At 35.9% G+C, this 20,334-nt stretch overlaps 2 protein-coding genes across 3 annotated transcripts in view; one reads left to right on the top strand and one right to left on the bottom strand.

Moving 5' to 3' along the window:
- Positions 1–19,443, bottom strand: part of LOC106139692 (uncharacterized) — a 22,508-nt gene extending 3,065 nt beyond the window's left edge. The window contains exons 1-13 of the mRNA XM_013341180.2: positions 19,212–19,443; positions 17,287–17,528; positions 16,732–16,864; positions 15,530–15,660; positions 14,824–15,074; positions 14,010–14,126; positions 13,451–13,580; positions 12,599–12,657; positions 12,278–12,368; positions 11,650–11,722; positions 11,091–11,238; positions 874–1,041; positions 260–345 (exon numbers count right to left, since the gene is read on the bottom strand). Coding sequence (XP_013196634.1) covers positions 260–345; positions 874–1,041; positions 11,091–11,238; positions 11,650–11,722; positions 12,278–12,368; positions 12,599–12,657; positions 13,451–13,580; positions 14,010–14,126; positions 14,824–15,074; positions 15,530–15,660; positions 16,732–16,864; positions 17,287–17,528; positions 19,212–19,424 — 1,842 coding nt within the window. The 5' untranslated portion in view covers positions 19,425–19,443. The remainder of the gene's footprint in view (positions 1–259; positions 346–873; positions 1,042–11,090; positions 11,239–11,649; positions 11,723–12,277; positions 12,369–12,598; positions 12,658–13,450; positions 13,581–14,009; positions 14,127–14,823; positions 15,075–15,529; positions 15,661–16,731; positions 16,865–17,286; positions 17,529–19,211) is intronic.
- Positions 4,894–8,516, top strand: LOC106139693 (uncharacterized). 2 transcript variants are annotated; one of them, XM_060948242.1, is made up of 2 exons: positions 4,894–5,049; positions 5,879–8,516. In XM_060948242.1, exon 2 carries the CDS (start codon positions 6,437–6,439, stop codon positions 7,976–7,978), a length of 1,542 nt encoding a protein of 513 aa, XP_060804225.1. In that variant the 5' UTR covers positions 4,894–5,049; positions 5,879–6,436; the 3' UTR covers positions 7,979–8,516. The 2 variants fall into 2 exon arrangements, with proteins under 2 accessions (XP_060804225.1, XP_060804226.1); XM_060948243.1 differs by lacking the exon at positions 4,894–5,049 and adding an exon at positions 5,159–5,264.
- Positions 19,444–20,334: the final 891 nt, after the last annotated feature.

Raw genomic sequence — 20,334 nt, forward strand, 5'->3', positions numbered from 1 at the left:
CTCATTATTATGGGACTTTTCCAATATACAATTATGTATAATCTCATAATCTTAACTGCAGCATTTTATTCAGACACTTAAACTTCGATTCCATCATTAAGCCATACAGCCGAACGTGGCCTTTCAGTCTTTCCAAGACTGTTGACTCTGCCTTCCCCGCAAAGTATAAAGACTTGATTTTATGTATGTGACGTCAACTTCACAATAATCTAAACTAAGAATTAGAAATGTTGACGATAGAATACATTTAATAAATTACCTTCAGTTTTTGAATGTTCACCTTAACTTCAGATACTAGCTTTTCTCTCATTTTGGCGCAAACATTTTCGTGGACACCGATATGACCTGAAAAAAGAAAACTATTAAAAACCTATTAGTTTTCTACCAAAATTCGACTTCCAATCCTATAAACGTATAAAGAGTTAACAAATTATCTTTATCTTAAGCTTAAGAATTTGAAAAATTATCCTATTTGTATGTACTTCGTACGCGCTTATCTCCGGAATTGCTGGACAGAGTTCAAAACCTGTTGAAACCTGGGCAACATACACGTATTACGTTAAGTACATTTTGATTCTTCTACCACCTGATATATGTATATATTACAATGGTAGACTCTGCCGATGTCGCGGGCAACAGCTAACTTGCAGCTTAACCAAAGGAGGCTCAAGTTCACTATAGGCGACTGTAAATGTTGATTCATATTCATAGCAGATATAAAAAAACCGAAACCGCCGTGCTTGCATGAAGAGTTATGAATGTGGATGAAGCGAAGGAAATATGCAGAGATCGTGGCAAGTGGAAAGAGGTAGTCTTTGCCTACCCCTCCGGGAAAGAGTCGTGATTTTATGTATTTTATGTGTGTAACATTACCAGCGTCAATGGCGACACTGTGGTCAGCGAACCGCAGATTGGCGAGCTGTTCCATGCAGAGCTGCATGTCGTTGTGGGCGACGCGAAAGAAATCGTCCATGTCCCACAGGTTCGCCAGGCGGCGCGTCTCCGCCAGGCACCAGAGACGGTACGTGTGGATCGAGTGGTCTGACAATGGAAACAACAAACATACGACAATAGGGATGATGACAAAGTGTTAAAATAATATTAATTAGGTTAAAAACATGATGGAACATACGTTACGTGATTTTTTAGTTTTAATTTTGACGCGCTATATGATTCGTATTCATTCAAAGTACGATGGAAAAGTCTATTTAAAAAATTCTAAATAAAAACAACTATGCCAGGAGTGAATACTTAAACAAAAATATGGAATAACTTTTATAAGACATATCCATAATTGCAATAATTAAGGTAGTTGCCATACAAATAAAGAAAGGTCAGCTGTGTGACTTATTCATGGAATCGAGTTTCAAAATGTGACAGATTGCTAGCCCATCATCAAAAACCAATCCCAAGTTTTTAGCCTATCCCTTGATTGATTTTTACAATCTGCACGAGAAGAGAACTCATTAAGTGATGCCTTGTATGCCATCTTGATAAAGATTATCTCTTGCTTTACACAACATAGTGTCTTTTTAAACACCAACCAATTTGATTTAGGTACATAGTGCAATTTTGATATGGTTAAAAATTTTTAAACTTGCTATCATCATTCTATCATCACCTAAACGTTGAATCTTGTGATTAGTGGCTCAGTCTCACCGTAAGGAATAAAGACGTGGTATGTGTGTTTTATAAAGATGGATAAAGAGAATTTACATAAAAGCAAGCCAATAATGTTTCTATCACATCTGGTTATTTATAATCATAACTACCTATAACAACACTGTACGTGCGTATGCCCAAGTAGGCAGAGTAACCTATCATACAAATTTATTTATCGGGGAATCCTCCAATTTGATTAGGAAGGTTCCCAGAACAGACATCTTATTTTACCGGATATTTTGGGTAAATTCTATTAATTTAAGATATTTTTTACAAATAGGGTACAATCTTAGGTCATGGTCTAAAAGCGCACCCCGGGATCTTCTCTGGAGAGATGAGGATGCAACCGGAATTGGGAAAGTGATATTGTTTAAAATAAGTTAAATTTTTGGAAACGAGAATAGTAAATACCTATACACATTTATTTTTTATTCTGGTATAACGGTATAAACGTACAAGTAGATACAGGTTATAAAGTTAATATTATAATCTGTCGGATTTATCATATTGTACTTATATGTAATTAAGTTATTACCCTTTTTATACAAGACGCAGGGTACTTATAGATTAGTAATTTGCCACACAATGAGCCTTGATAGGCATATAAACGAATTGTTTTATCAAGGATAATGTTATTTTTTCCTAGAGTTCGCGTAACGCAAGTTCAATTTATTTAAGATTATCTTAAATAACCAAATACGAACGCGATTTTGAAAGGTCGATCTGTCAAAAAGTCTCATATATTTTTGTTATGCAATATGGGTTGGGTTTCCGACCTACTGGATTCTGTGCCCGTAATGGGTCATTTAAAGGGGGCTGTACACTATGCGATTGGCGATACGGCTGGGGGCAATAGGGCCATGAACCGGGCCACGTGGACATCTGCCGTGATTGCGGGCGGGGCCGTAGGGTACGCGGGAGGGCCCGTTGGGATTGTAGTTGGAGCCCTTTTCACTGGTGTCGTGACTTCACAACTCAGCGTGATGGGGTGATATTTATAGTACATCAGAGGACTTTACAAAATTACAATTTTATATATATTTTTTTTTTATTAAATAAAATTTTAAGACAAAAAATTAAAATCATTTAGACTACAACATAGAGTCACATCTATGTCCCTTGTGGGGTAGACAGAGCCAACAATCTTGAAAAGACTGAAAGGCCATGTTCAGCTGTATGACTCTATTATAATTTTATATGTACAAACAATAGTTAATAGTCTAATTGTTAAGTACTGACCTATCATATTTCTCCATATGAATATTCTAGATGCGAGAGCATGACTGTATTAATAAATTTAATATTTAAGTATTACAAACTCTATTCAGGGTATGTAAGTCTACACCGCAAGGGATGTAGACCATCCACATCAATCGGATTTTGGTAACAGTGTTTCCCTACGCTAAAATAACTTATAAGAAGGGATCTGCTAAATAGATTTTTATGATTTTTAAGAATGAAAATCATATATAAATGTTCAAATACTTTCGTTCTAAATAAGAAAATACGTAGGTACCTACCTAGATAAGGAAAAATTAGCCAATTCCGATCGACCACACAACACACCTATCTCTATTTTTAATCCCAGATACGTACTATCGGCTATCGCCCCGGTCAACATATAAGTAGTCAACGTCATATTCCTCCTATTTACCTACATTGTGAAGCGATGTATAAAACCACAATGATCGGATGATCCAATTTTTTTCCGATTTATATGTATAAAAACAAACATTTATATAAAGTACCGTGTGGTTCCCGACACTTTTAAAATAGGACCACTCTTTTCCATGGATGAAAGTAGGTACCTACTATTTGAATCGCAATACCATCATAATGCTATACAGCTGAACGTGGCCTTTCAATCTATGCGAGACTGTTGGGTTTGTCGTCCCCGTAAGGGATAAATATATTATCATAGTAGAAGCTATACCATTTATTTCTTTTTATAAGTAAACCTTGTATCGATAAATTGTACCTAATTTATTTGACTTTAGTTACTTACTATGTGGAAATTATCTCATTTTGTTAAAATATGTAAGTACCTAATTTTGCTCATGTCTATAATCTGACCAACAGCAACAACATACATAGGAGATAAATATTTGTTGTAGGTAAGCATTTTAAATTAAAAACATGTTATATATAAAATTTAAAACATATTATTTACGTATTTTCATTGCTAAACAATTTTAATATGGTATTACGGGCACCTTTTTTATTGTAGGTTAGGTATCCATTAGATATATAAAAATATAAATGAACCAAATTAATATTCAAAGTTCGCAATTTTTTTTACTAAGAAACAGATGTATGTTTTTTACATGTAAATATGATACTTCGAATTGATCTTTATGTTAAAAAGGAATAGAGTATCTATTCACGTGTCTTGGGGCAACTGACCTTGTCGGGTTGTTTATCGTTTCGTACCGAATCAGTATTCGCGGTAATCCCGGCCGACTCGCGCGCAGTATTGTCAGCTACTTATTTACCTATTTACTTTACCGACTTGCTAAAGGGGAAGGTGTGTTATTTGTACGAAGGTAAGCTGTATTATTGTTAAAGTTAAATCGAAAAGTATGACTGATTATCTTTCTGTTTACAAGTATTTCAACTTAAAAGTTTAGATTACATTCAAAACACATTGGTTGAAAAATTAAAAAAAATAACTTATCTTTTACGCTATTCCCTTCCGCTGTTTTGAGTTTTTCTAAACAATTATTCACGTGTCTTAAGTGTTCTGCTGTCTTGAGTTTTTCTTAAATAAATTAGTAAGTCCTTTTGAAATAGAAAATTTTACATACATACATAAAATCACGCCTCTTTCCCGGAGGGGTAGGCAGAGACTACCTCTTTCCACTTGCCACGATCCCTGCATACTTCCTTTGGTTCATCCACATTTATAACTCTCTTCATGCAAGCTCGGCGGTTTCGGGAACTTTAAACTATAGAAAATTTTAATGGTTACAATTACGATATTACATAAAAAAATAGGTATTTCTCAAAACCGTGTGCCCAAAAGAGAGAACATAAAATATGTTAATTGAACAGATTGATAGATAAGTTTTTATTTTGGGATTTGATAAAACATCGTCTAATTTGAGCGTAGCATGGCAACACCGAACTATGTGAAACTTTACAGAGTTAAATTGATTGCGTTCGTTGCTAGTGCAATATCAGTAGTATTCCAATAAAATTAGAGACGTTTTTATATAAGACAGAATTGAGCATCAACTGAGTATATAAGACTCATAGATATATTTGTATCAAATTTAAATGTTGAATACTGTTTGAAAGAGAGGAAGTGTTAGTTAGTTTAAATCGCCTAATTCGTGTAGAAAAAAAATTGAATTTTTAAAATTTAAAGTGCAAGGCAGACATTTTTAAGTAAGTAAATCATTGCTATTATTATCTACTAACTAATAAGAAAAAAACATGTAGGATGTGTCTGGCCACCAATATATAATAAAATTATTGGTGGCAGTAAAATAATGAAGACTGGAGTACCCCCGCGGTTTCATTCGCGTGGAATGTGAAGTCCCATTTAATTTCCAATCCGCGGGAATTTCGGAAAATCCCCTCTTAGTGCGCCCCGAGACCAGGTAAGGGACCTACATGCCAAATTTCAAATAACCAGAACCTAGTGGTTTAGGCAGTGCGATGATATGTCAGGCAAGCAGCCCGTACAGCGTCTCTTTGATATAGCTTGACCTTGGTCAATATATATATATTTCTATATAGGCTTAAAAATAAATTAATTTTAGTGAGTTTATTATGGATTCTTTCATGTGTAATATATATATGAGATTGTATTTAAATATTTAGAAGTATGTTTTTAAATATTAATTGCACGCCTTTTTCCCTTACGGGTTGGACAGAGCAATAGTCTCTATAGCCACTTATAGCTGGATAGCTTAATTAACCAAGCAAGCGAAGTTAGTGAGGTTTATCACACAGCAATCAACTTGGGGCGAAAACACATTTGTTTTTATGTATAATATATGTTTGTAACGATTACTTTCGAACAGTTGGTCTGTTTTTGGTTAAATATAAACATATGTAGAATCTGTTATTTTTAAGTTCATGGGGATCAGAAAGTAAGCCCGATGTTTAAGTTTGTAGGGAACAACAAGTTATTGAAATTAAAATTAGCTGGCGGGATTTCAGTATACACAAATTAAATTTTAACAAATCTATTTGTTTTCTTTAATTTCAGCAAAATCAACAACTTTGGTATGTCGTTAAAACAGAGTTTGGTCCAATGTCTGGAGGAATTAAGAACTCTTAACCTTATTCACGAAGTGCGATCTCGACCAAGCAAGGGGAAAGCGGAGAGGGTGTTGAATCTTATATACCAGACAGGCATAAAGAATACAACCTATACGGACGAGGAAAAGAAGAACATAGGAAATCTATTGGCTAATGCTATCAAAGCTATCAAAGTGAACATCGTAAGTACAGCCAACGCCGACCGCACACGGCTTGAAAATGCCGTGTTGATGAAAAGATCAGCTTTACAGTTTTTGATTGACAATTACGGCAAATTTCCAGTCGGGAACTCAACCGTCGCCAAAGAGCTAGATAAAGAAAATATCTCGGAGAGTGTGAAGATATTAAACGAAATCATTGACAAGTGGTGCGATTTAAGCGATTCAGACGAAGGTTCAAGTGATAGGGAAGCGGCAGGGGCGAGAATAGTACCGGCTTCACACACGTGGTGGACTGTGTGAAAAATTAACCAGGCTGTATTTAACGAGCATAAGAACATTTCAAAATGAATTTTCTATCAAATGTACTTGATTCAATCCCCGTAGTAGGTCACGTAAAAGGAGTGGTTCATTACGCAGTTGGAGATACTCAAGGTGGTAATAAAGCGATGTACCAATCCACCAGAACAACCGCAGTCCTTGCCGGAGGAGCTGTCGGGTGTGTCGCAGGACCAGCTGGAGCTGTAGCGGGAGCTATGTCCGCTGGACTTGCCACTGATACAATTGCTTCTATAGCTACCGATAAGCCACAAGGAATTATTGAAGGCTGTGACAATATCGGTAGTGATATAGCAGCTGGCAGAAATCCAACTTGTTCTATACTCTCTACAACTGTTCAACTTGGTTTAGATGGAGTAGGTGGCTTAGGGATGGGTGGAGTAGCAAGTGCTGCCAGTAATATTTCTGAAAAAGCTGTTGCTAAAACTCTAGAAAATATTGGTAAAAACGAAATGACAAAGATAGTGTCTAAGAAAGTGTCCGAAAAGGCAGTTCAAAAAGCTATACAACAGGCAGTTGTTCACGCTGAAGTTGCGTGTGTGACTGCTCATATTGGATTAAAAGCGAGTAAAAGAACAACTGAGGAGGAGAAACAAGAAAAACAAGAGCAAAATGAAAAGGTAAGGAAAGAAAGATATAAACGCGAACAAAGCAAAGAAAGGCAAGCCAGCGCCGGTAACCAAGGTACGAGTACCGGATCCTCGCAGCAACCAGAAGGAAACGGAAACGGAAACAACAATAATAAGAATAATAAAAATAAGCCAGACTACTTAGACATTTTCATGAAATTACTTAAAAAACTCTTAAAACGTATATACGGCAATGAAAGAGAATATATCTCTGGCATTTTCGAAAATCTTTCTCTGGGTCAAATAAATTATTTGAGGGGTATCATTGAAGTAACAATGAAAACCGGTACACTAGAGGAGGTGGTTGAATTAGTGATAAGAATGTTTAAAGGACATATGTCCAAAAATGTTTCATTTGAGAATTTTCTTAGTCTTTTAGAGTTTGTCCGGGCATATCTTTTGGGCGAGATAGACGTGAGAGAGACCGAGTCAACGAGGTACAACCAAGAAACACACGATCAGCGACGCGCACAAATTCTTTGTGACATCATGGGGGAAAGAGATACAGTCGAAACACTGGTTCGTTTGTTCAGAACGCTGCAAGCTGAAATCGAAGCTGAGACTGCGGTTCCCAACAACATATCGCCCGATTTCCGTGACATATTCGCCGCGGTGTATCACTACTACAAACATAGATGTGTACCAGAGGACGGAGAACTGTCCGTCAAGGATTATTATAATTGGATTCGAAAGGCGTTGGAAAAACTTAAGAAGAAGACTAGATATAGACAAGAAGTGGAGAATCAGAGAGGTCCAGTGACGTGTCGGTATGAGTATTATGTGGAGGTGTTCGGGCGTCGGTTTAGGATTGTCGTGAAGGTGCGGGGCGGCCGCTTGCTGCTGAGCTCTGCCTTCTTTGTGAGCATCTGCTTCGAGGGAGACACAGATGAGACCGAAAATTTAAAAATAGAAAAGAAATAAACACCCATGTACAGATACTAGTCGTTATGCATTTTCATAAGGGTTATTTGATTTTGTATTTCTTACTTTATATTTCTTTTTCTTTTTTATATATTTATATGTGGTTATACAATTTTTTTTATGCAATTATAAGCCAATCACAGTAAAACAACCATAAAATGATATTTTATATTTGACTGCTATAGTCGTCATTCAATCTTCATTCTTTTGACGGCCTCTGTAGCGCAGCTGTAGTGCCTGTGACACCGGAGTCCTCAGTTCGAATCCCGGCCGGGGCATGATCAGAAACTGACTTTTTCTGATTGGCCTGGGTCTTGAATGATTATCTATATTAGTGTATATTATTATTATAAATAAGTAAGTAAGTAATGAGTAAGTATCTCGTTACACAAGTCTAAAACTTACTAGGAGGCTAACTCGATCTGTATAATTTGTCCCATTTATACTTTAATATAATCTAATCTATTATAATTAATAAGATTTGTTTTTTGATTAAATACGATGTAACAAAGTATGTAATAAAGTGCATAAAATACAATCTTATTTATATTTTATGCACTTTATTATATATACTAGCTTCCCCCCGCGACTCCGTCCGCGCGGATGTCGGTCTTCGCGTAGATGGTTTATTTCTCCATTTTATTTTCAGTCCGGTCAATTTAGACCAAAAAATAGGAATGAAGCTACATTAATTCCCATCAAGCTGAAAATGAGTATAATTGTTTAAAACACAATCAAAAGCATTATTTCAAATTCCCCATGATTACGGTTTAAGGAAAAAAATTACCCAAGGTCAAAGGTAAGAAAATGGGATTTTCACGATTTTCTTCAAAACGGTAAGTTTTATAGGAAAATTACCTCAGACATAGATTGTAGATCATAAAGATATCTATAAAAAGGAATCAATATTTTTTTTCAATAAAGCTACCGTTTCTGAGAAATTACGATGCAAAAAGTTGTTAGCGTCATAATATGCATAAGCACGTCTCGTATATACTTTGTGTAGCAGTAATATAAGTAAAAATATTAATTATTAATTTAGTAAAAATAATAATTAAGTATAATGAAACCCAGTCCCTTCATTTATACTGTAGTGAAACCTTGAGACAACATCTGTCTCTCTGTTTAATTGTGTACGTGGCTAGGGTCGTATAGCTGCTTTATCTCAGGATGCTCAACACATGAAATACCGTTAGTCTTTAATAATAGTAGTACTTGCGGGGATACCGTTGTCGGCTATGGACACCACGGCCTCTCATGTCCTAGGAGTGCCGGCCGTTTAGGGCGCCATGCCACCCTAAATGATATAATCCTCCGTGCTCTTGCCACCATCCATGTTCCAGCCGTTCAGGAACCAAACGGTCTGGCTCAGGATGATGCCAAGAGACCGGATGGTATGACTTTGGTACCCTGGAGATTGGGGCGGCCTTTGGTGTGGGATGCTACTTGTGTCGACACACTTGCGCCGTCTCATCTTCAGGTTACTAAATCTAAGGCCGTTCTGCTTCAAATGAGGCAAAAAACCTCAAAAGGCGCAAATATGTAGTTATCGGTAATATCTACACTTTTGAACCTTTTGGGGTAGAAACTCTGGGACCGGGGGGCCTATCTGCCCATCAGCTTTTCCGACAATTGTCGAAAAAGCTGATTGAGGTATCTCTTGACTGGAGGGCTGGAAATTATCTGGCTCAGAGAATCAGCATTGCCATTCGAATTGGCAATGCTGCCAGCCTTCTGGGCACATTCCAGCATGTTGATGCTATGCAAGGACTGTACAATTTATAAATTAAATTTTAGCTTGTAGTCATCTTTTTTCTTTATTTTTATAAGTAGTTTTAGTTTTAATTTGATTATTGCATTGAATTTGATAATTGTAATCTCTATTATTGTCCTAAGATGATTTTCTTCACTTAGGGTTATTCTATTTTTTTTAAATAATACATGCGAAAGTTAGTCTTGAGTGCCACTGCGTAGTGAAAACACGTGTTTATTCTAACCTATTTCAGACTTTTTCAAGTTTAATAATAAAAATGTTAAAAAAAAACGCGCTAATAGTACACTACCTCAGAGGTGGCGTGGAAACGTGTGCATATTATGACGCTTGCAACTTTTTGCATCGTTATATCTCAGAAACGGTAGCTTTGTTGAAAAAAATTATTGATACCTTTTTTATAGATAACTTTATGATCTACAATTTATGTCTGAGGTAATTTTCGGATTTGAAAAATTTACCGTTTTAGAGAAAATTGCGATACACCCATTTTTTACCTTTGACCGTGAGTAATTTTTTTTCCTTATACCGGAATCATGGGGAATTTTGAAATAATGCTTTTGATTGTGTTTTAAATAATTATACTCATTTTCAGCTTGATGGGAATTAATGTAGCTATGTAGTATTTTTTTCATAGTAATTAGTAGCGGCCCGCTTGTGCAGCAAACGGTTCAAGCCAAAGCCGACTTTCGGCGCTACAGGTGACGGCGCTAAATCCACTGCGGGTAACGCAACGTGTGTTCGCGGTTCTACAGAACAACGTCTATGGATAAACTGAAAAATTAAGATTTTTTTTTCTTCGTATTTTTTCGGGATAAAAAGTATCCTATTTTACGCCCAGGATAATAAGGTATAATTATACCAAGTTTAATCAAAATCGAACCGTTAGTTTTCACGTGATGCCTGAACATACAGACAGACAGACAAAAATTTTTTTAATCACATTTTTGTGTTTGGTATCAATCCAGTAACACCCCCTGCTATTTATTTTTTCAATATTTTCAATGTACAGAATTGACCTTTCTATAGATTTATTATATGTATAGATTTTGATACCACTTCTTTTTTCAGCTGTTTCTTGAATTCAACAATTTTTTTTGTATATTTAAAATGATTTTGATGAAATATATTACAGTTCTATATATAATTAACTTTAAAACTAGAATAACAATAATGTATTTATTTGGAAAACAAAGAAAGCTTTTCGGAAATGCGCTCTTATTGACTCAACCGCTCAAATATTTTCGCGCAGTATAAAACATTTTCCTTCTACGCAGTACATCGGTGTAACTACGTATGTCATTGTTAATTCTGTAAGTATGTCTTTTTGTGACAACTTACCGAGTCTATGCAATATCGGGATCTGTTCCACAATGGGCAGGTCCTCAATGGGCGCTCCGAGTATGAAGTCCCACGTGACCTCGCACTGGTTGTTCAAGGTCACCAGTTGTTGCAGCATCAGCGCGAAGTTAGCGCCGGACGATGTACTCTAGTAGATCATACATACAAATTATCACGTCTATATCCCTTGCGAGATGGACAGAGCTAGCAGTCTAAAAAACACTTTAAGGCCACGTTCAACTGTATGGCTTAATCATGAAATTGAAATTCAAATAATGACAGGTTGCTAGCCCATTGCCTACAAGAATAATCTCAATATGTTTTAGCGATTCCCTTAGTCGACTCTATAAGTACGTATAGGGCTATTTTAATTTATTCGCCACCTTTTAACAGGCGAACCAGTACAGCGAACTCAACAACTTTTACTACGGGACCAACCTCAAAATCGAAACATAATATATCATCAATATAAGTATATCTATACTATACCTATATATCATACAAAAGGTAAATGTTGTTCACCTGTTAAACGATATAAGGTTGATAAAATCATACTTACTTCAGTCACGTAAAGGGAAAGGTCAGGATGCATTTTCAGCGAAGTCGGCTTCAAGTTGGTGGTCAATATTGAACTGCAACCATTTAATAAATAAATAAATTACGAATAAATCTAACAGAACGATTTTACCCTAAATTCAATAAGATTTGTGTTGTCAGATATTAAATAAATAATTTGACATTTTATAATAAACTATATTTTACCCGCAGCTTCGCCCGCGGGAATTACCTAAGCACTATCTACAAAAGAATACAGGATTTTCGAAAACCCCGCGGCTGCTTACTTTAGTATTTACCGGGATAAATAATATCTATTGGTTCAGTAGATAACACGCGAAGAAACAACAAAATCACGTCCATTACCCGCAGGGGATATAGATGTAATTATATGTTTGTTTGTATCTAGCTCAAGCTTTCCGGGCGTATCTAATAACAAAAAAGAACATAGCTTCTTTTCGCGCAGATGATAGAAGGCAATCAAGGAAAAGGCTCGTAAATTTGCGTTTCTTTCTTCAAAATCTCAATCCCAATTAATGATGGAATTAAATTTTAATTTCCAATTCAATTCCATCACAAAGCCAACTAGCCGACTAAAAGAAAATAAATAGATAAAATAATTACAAATTTACCCGAAAAGTTTGTCCCACGATGTAGAAGTCACATGACAGCCTAAGGCATCGGCCAATATTCTAAGTGCTGACAAAACTAACTCGGGCGTATCTGAATATAAATATATAAATTAATAAATTTAGCAAAAGCAGTACGCAGGTACTATGGCGACTGGAAAGACGAAGTTTTGCCTACCTCTCCGGCAAAGAGGCAAAATAACATTTGAATATGAATTTTGTTCTTTCTCGTACAGTAAAGTTATTACAAACAAGCTAAACATACATTAACCCTAACAAACGCATTTGTAATATGAAGTACGTACGATATATTGATCTACTTACTATTAACACTAAACGTTCCAAAAAGCCATTCTCGAAGATTCTGACTCGTATTCGGCGATCTGCAAAAATAAATAAATTATTGTATGTATACAAACGGCCTGACACGGCTTCGCTTGTGGTATATTCATAGCCTGTAACACCCGCACTATGGTCGCAATTTTCATGTTTCGTTTAAAATTTTGCGCATCATACATATGTATGTTATTGACGCAGACTAATTTTTGCAAATATGTATATTTGATCAAACCGGAGACGTCTTGGCGTAATATCAAGTTAAAAAACCTTTATTTACTATAGTGGATTATTTTCTATGTAGGTCAAGGTATAGTAAGCAACATAGAAAAGTATACGTCTACATTTCGAAGGTAGACGTATACTTTTCTCTATGGCCCACCGTACAAGAGAGGAAAGGAAGAGTGTTTAATGTAATCCTTGTAACCTGTTAACAAAAACATTTAATAATTAATTAGCTGTTGCCCGCGACTTCGTTCGCCATGAAAGCTGACCCCTGTAGTAAATGATGCCAAAATACATACATATTCGGCCAAAAGCTTTCAAGTACAGACGTTGTTCAGTTACTGTTTTATTACAATTGTATGGATCTGTAGCGGGAGCGATGATTCGGCTCGACCGCCACCAAAGGAAAGATCTTCCACCAGGCTAGGTGTTATGCCTGGGGAACCGCGCGACAGACGATGTAGAGTCGGAGGTTGTATATATAGCTTCAATCCGTGAAATCTTTGCTTGCGCGATTTAGGTTTTTCGCTGTTTATGTCTGATAGCGTCGCGTGATTCTATTTTTTATTTTTGTGACTTATGGCGTATGGATTTCGCCACATATCTACTGATTACCTGGTAGCCAAAGGAAAGGAAGACCACCAAAGCACGATATGTTCCAGACAGCTTCCCACGTCCCCCCACAATATGTTCTGATAATACTCCGTCACTTTGTGAGCCGCTTTCTTGCTTGCCTGGATTCGACCTTTAATCAAGAAAGACAAACGATATAAGTACATAGTAGATTTTTAGATTATTTGTCAGACAGATCCAAAAATAAATAAAAAAAATATTTGGAGCAGTCGATAAAGAAAGTTCTGTCATAATGGTCATTGGTTTAAAATACTTGTACCAATAGTGTTTCGATAGTATCAGAGAAATAGTTTTAACATTTGGTATATTTTTATAACTTATAAAGACAACCAATGGAATTTTGCTGTAAACCTCTCTATACACTATAGGTACATTTATTTTTTACAGAAACAAATGAATAAAATTCCCGTATAATCAGGTAATTTTTTGGAGATTGCTTAAGGAAAATAAGTGCGGAGTTCTTAATCGATTTTACTTAACGTCAGTTATTTTTAAAGTTTTATCAATCGTCAAAGGGTAACAAATTAACTGATTAACTAACCTGATTTCAGTTTCCGAACACCATTCGTTCCTAACAGATTTGGTGACATATTTGCTACTGTATCAAGAAGAATTTCTATATATTTCTCTTCGCTCTGAAGAATAGCGTTCACGTTCTCTGAAAAAATATTAAAAATCATTTAACAAATAACTTAGAAATTTTTATTCTATTCTGTTATTAATTATTACTATCTTTTGTGAAGTGGACGCATTTTCTTTCATAAAAGTATCTACCTTTTTAACAAAATCTTTACAAGGCAATTCATCATCGTCGTCATCATCATTTCAGCCGTAGGACGTACACTGCTGAACATGGGCCTCCCTGAATGACTACGGTCCATCTCGCGGGGTCCGTCCTACTCGTCTCCACTTGAGGACTTTTTGGCCCCATGAGCAAAAGAAAAAAAAATAATAAAAAAAACAAAGGCCATCAACAAAAACAAAGGCCATAAGCCTATCGAAAAATGTGGCCTCTTTCGTTTGCTGATTGGAGCTGCTATGTCGGTTACTTTCGTTCGTCTTCTGATCGCCTTTATTCCTGATTCGATCTCACAAAGAAACACCGAACAAAGCTCTCTCCATAGCTCGCTGAGTGACCCTGAACATATTTAGAGGGTCGGTAGTTCGGCACCGTAGGTCATCACTGGCAGTACCTACGTTAAAGACCTTAGTCTTAAGACTGAAGTATTCTTGAGCAATACACATTGCGCATCTTGCTGTACGCTTGCTGAACGCTGAACGCTGAACTTGAAGAACATTTGAGCCTAATTGAGAAGCCCCTTTTTAAAGTCAGTTGAAAACTAACCTACTCATACCTTCAGTATTGAAGACCGCGTCCAAAACGCATTCATTATTCAAAAGCGATGTGTACGCGACGTCACAGTCGGAATTCTGTCCGTTTATAACTTCGCTCAATCTTCTATTCTGTTCGTTCTTCGCTTCTACCAAGCTCTGCGCTTGCTTCATTTTAGCCTTCTTGTGCTCAACAAATGCTTCACGACGCTTCTCTACCGTCAGTTCCCGAGAAAGGGTCGACGTTGGCGGGGTTATGTGTTTCGTCAGTGTGCTAAAGATTATATTAAAAAATATATTAAAATATAAACTCATATAAAAAAAAATTTTTCCACTTTTAAAAATTACACAGATGCGTTAGCCCCAAAGTAAGTTTAGGACTTGCGTTATAGGACGCTGCATCAACTTTAGGATCTACTATACTATCCAATACAGTAATAGGTACCTTGTCCTATAGATAAACCTGGAGCGGGTCAGATTTTATTACGATGCGACTCCCGTCTGACCTCAGCAATCTTGCATGAAAAACAAACCCAAGTTGAATCATGGTACCAGTTGTCTTAATCTGGTTTCTTGATAATTTTTCTCCCTCACCGTAGAGCATCGGTTATCATTTTAATCAATGTTCGTAACTCAGAAAAAATCACTGGTATATGGCCGCGGTGTGATTCTATGCTGTGTACCGGACGAAAAACCAATACTAATACTCTCGAAAATTCAATTACTTACTGATAAATTTCTAGACTTTCTGCTGTGCTGGCGCTGGAATCCGCGTCAGAACTGTTTCCAGGCTTGTACACCTTCACGAGGCAGTTTATCAAACGGTGGCAGTTCACTTCACACCGGCTCTTGGCTAGAATCTTATATAAATATTAGTTTGATTTACTAAACGTAAGAATTTCATAAGATGAAAACCAAATATTAGCTGTAAGTAATTAATGTTAAGTTTGGTTATTTTGTAAGAACTGTGGTTAAGAAAAGATGATCTGAAAAGCAATTAGGTTTCGGGCCGAATAGGAAGAAAAAGTACTTATTATATTTATATTCAAATTCAAATTCAATTCTTTCTGCAGGGTATTTTTGTCATGAGATATTACGCAAGCTTTTGATAACGTACACTTGATATTTTGCTTATGGTACCTATCCGAGAAAATATACCAAATTTGATAAAATCTTATTTATTCTAACGTAGGCGAATTACACAAATATCAAAGTTACTAATCAAAAGAACGATGCCTAAAGCTTGGTATTCCTCAATTATAATTTATATTACTTAACTATATTTTATATGTGGCGACATCTCTACGCCACACGTCACAACAATAAAAAATGAAATCACGGGATAGCGTCCCGTGATTTCAGTTTTCAGTCAAAATACAAAAGTAAAACCTACGCATAACACCTAGCCTTGCGGAAGATCTTCCCTTTGGTGGCGGTCGAGCCGAATCATCGCTCCCGCTACATATACATTAATAATGCCTACTTTAGTTGGGAATTAATACTCTAAGCTGCCGTGGTATAACTAAAATGCCGTTATCTGACATCAGGATTTTCACCTTTTATAAGAAGAAAAAAATCCCTTTCGATCTGTATATACGACTTTTTGGTACCTTTAAGTCATAAATAGGCGTTCTCATTGATGAATGGCATCAGTTCAAATTTTTAACCGCATTTTTGACGTTTTACTTAAAACAAGGATTTGGCAGATAACGGCATTTTAGTTATACCAGGGCAGTATGACAAAAATGAAAGATTCGTTAAAGGTTAATATGACTTAAACGATAACTCATATTAGCTTAAAATTGAAAAGACACAAATACGAGAATTAATAGTTGTTCCCTTTCCTGTCTTGGTCAAAGGTCAACCCTAGTAACCTGGCAAATAGTCGTAATTGGGCACTAAGTAAGTAACAAAATCTGGACCTGAATTACCTGGACAATTTTAGTGAGGGTGACAGTCTTGGTCTCACTGATGGTGCTGGGGTACGCGTTGCTGCACACACTGAACTTGTTCACGAAAGCTTTCGAGCTCAACCCTAGTAGGTGGTTGTAAATGCCCACTAAACTAAAATCGAAATATATACAGCTTATTTGATACAAATTCATACAAATCATTTTGTGCTTCATATGAAACTTTTATTACCTATATCGGTAATTACAAAAAACTGTCATGTTTGCGTGCTACCGGTTGCATCTTAAAAGGATATTTATTAAAAGGATTATTACAACCAAAATAATGAAAATTTTACCAAAAAATACACTTAAAAGTCAATTTTTCCAATTAAAGCAATTCGCAGCTTAAAGGAGACAGATACATACATAAAATCACGCCTCTTTCCCGAGGGGTAGGCAGAGACTACCTCTTTCTATTCTTATAACTACATCTAAAAGAGTAATCTAATTAAAGAGAGATCGACATGTAAAAGAGACACGTTTTAATAAAAAAGAAATAGGTACCTAAAATATAACCATTTTAAAAGTACTTACCTCAAACAAGATTCAATCATCTTCCTTGAGTCATCCCTATGCAAACAGGTGTTCAATATAGTCGTAATCAGACCGTGCATGGCTTGCAGCATCACGAACCTAACACTGCAAAGTCGGGCAAAGATGTGGTCGTGCTTGCTCTGAACCAGGGCATTCACCTTCTTGAGCCGGGCCAAACGGGGATTGAGCTTGTAGAAAGATTTCACAATTTTCGACAAGTATTCTATTATTTGATCTAGAACCTTAAAAAATATCAGAGATGATTTTGGATTTGAGAATCGGTAAGGACTTGAGAAATACCTACGCAGTGTAGTTACCGATCAGATGCTATTAAAACCCTAATAGTACGAGATCCGGCTGCAAAATCACTACGTTCATCGCGTAGTTAATCAAACTCACATTTTAACATACATTTATGAATAGGATAATACATAGATAATAGGGTGCCAGTCAATAAGTGGCCGCAAGTAATTTTAATTAAATTAATGTTAATTAATTTTCCAAAAAAAATTTCGTTCACTTGTTTTTTAAATAAAATATCATCCACATCATAGAAATGTATGTAAAGAATTCGAAAATCAATGGGTGCCGTTACACACTCGGCCGCAACTACTACGCAGCCAGGTGTAAACAGGTAATATTTTGGTCTATTTATACGTTCATGTCGTACACGCATGTTTTTTATATCAAATTAAAGCTAATTTTTTTTAATATGATGATATATCGCTGCCTGTGAATAAATGGCCGCAAATTAGGGTTGCTAGCTGTTAAAAACTCGAGGTATCCGAGATAAAGTGAAAGAGAGTTAGCGCGTAACGCCACTTGTTAGACAAGGATGGCGAGTACCAGCTGTGCGAGTATTTGAAGCCATTGCGCACGCGTCAATAGATTGGGTTCTCAGCCAGCGATGCAAACAGTAATACGAACGACTTTACATTTACTCCAAAATTATAATTAAGTAATTAATATTCTGCAAAAAAAAAATGAAAATAAGAAAATATTTATTTCATAATAAAACATTGTTTATTGATCAAGTAAAAATGAAAAAAGCGTACTTATAAAGAATAGAATTTTTATTGCACTGTTGAGAACCCTATCTATACGCGTGCGCAATGGCTTCAAATACTCGCACAGCTGGTACTCGCCATCCTTGTCTAACAAGTGGCGTTACGCGCTAACTCTCTTTCACTTTATCTCGGATACCTCGAGTTTTTAACAGCTAGCAACCCTAATTTGCGGCCATTTATTCACAGGCAGCGATATATCATCATATTAAAAAAAAATTAGCTTTAATTTGATATAAAAAACATGCGTGTACGACATGAACGTATAAATAGACCAAAATATTACCTGTTTACACCTGGCTGCGTAGTAGTTGCGGCCGAGTGTGTAACGGCACCCATTGATTTTCGAATTCTTTACATACATTTCTATGATGTGGATGATATTTTATTTAAAAAACAAGTGAACGAAATTTTTTTTGGAAAATTAATTAACATTAATTTAATTAAAATTACTTGCGGCCACTTATTGACTGGCACCCTATTATCTATGTATTATCCTATTCATAAATGTATGTTAAAATGTAAGTTTGATTAACTACGCGATGAACGTAGTGATTTTGCAGCCGGATCTTAGACTATAAGTGAATTTATGAAGGCATACAATGACATCATTGAGTATATTACCAAAAGCTACATAGGATGAGAAGAACCCTAATTGGTAACCGGGAATTAATTTCCAACAAAGTCTCGACTTATGTCTGATAAGTACAAGACTAATTTAAACAATGTTTGATCTTGATAAAGGTTGATTCCATAAAAGTTTTTATAAAACAGCTACATCTAATAAAGTTTTAATAAGGCATACATAAGACATTGAAATACATTATAATGGTTATTAATGATAGATATAACATAACTTACCTGTATATTAACCAATTCCATGATATAACTCCTATTCGACAGAGAATACACACTAGTTTTGCCAGTAGAGCCTTTCCATTTGTTGTCTGCGTCTAATATCACTTTTGTTATGGCATAACAAACCACCTCCATTTCCCGGCAATGGCTAAATAGTTCCTCTTCGTCACTGGACTCCTCGCTTATCCATTTTTTACTGACCACTTTGCTAGCCATATTCGAAATATGAAATGAAAATAATATAAATCTAAATAATCCATGTGTTAACTGCTTGGGATCATTATGACTAATGCCGCAACGTTTGAACAAAATCGATGGAAGGAGACGGCGGTACCAGGGCCTCCGGAGCGCCTAAGCGGTTGTAGGACAACTTGCAAATCGCTATAATTAAACTCTTTATGACTGTTCTATCCATGAATTGACGGTATGGAAAACTATATCATATGGGTAGTTTTCATACAAGCACACATATTTCAATTGTATGATTGAAATATGTGTGCTTAAAGATGTTCTTGAAAACTTTTACAAACTCGTTTACCATAAACATTTGTATTAAATTTTGCGGTGTGGTTCCCGGCACCAATACAAAAAAGAATAGGACCACTCCATCTCTTTCCCATGGATGTCATAAGAGGCGACTAAGGGATAGGCTTACAAACTTGGGATTCTTTTTTTAGGCGATGGGTTAGCAACCTGTCACTAGCTGAACGTGGCCATTCCGTCTTTTCAACACTGTCGGCTCTGTCTGCCCCGCAGGGGATAAAGTCGTGACCATATGTATGTATGTATTAAATTTTATATATTATATTGCTTCAATATTTTTTTACCTTTTAATTTACCAAAACTCAGTGGTCCATTTTCAGTGTTGTTTGTAATTTATGAAAGATATGGCTAGAGTAGGTACGTTATCATTTGGAAATACATATGTTATCCTTATTTATCATCAAAGCAAATAGGTGCCCTAGTGCATACAAAATCCTGTGAAATAACTGTGAATAAAGCTTTTTCAATTTGTTCATATTAATTATGTAGATTCGTTTTATTATAAAGTGTCCATTCTAAATTAAAAGATTAGGTTTAAGCAAAATTAAAACTTAAACTACTTTCTACGGCAGCGAGTTCAAGG

Source organism: Amyelois transitella, chromosome 15 (genome assembly GCF_032362555.1).
Source record: "Amyelois transitella isolate CPQ chromosome 15, ilAmyTran1.1, whole genome shotgun sequence".
In the NCBI taxonomy this organism is placed as follows: domain Eukaryota; kingdom Metazoa; phylum Arthropoda; class Insecta; order Lepidoptera; family Pyralidae; genus Amyelois; species Amyelois transitella.

What these genes read in the sequence shown, in the direction of transcription:
- LOC106139693 (XM_060948242.1), top strand. Translation starts at nt 6,437, where the DNA reads ATGAATTTTCTATCAAATGTACTTGATTCAATCCCCGTAGTAGGTCAC.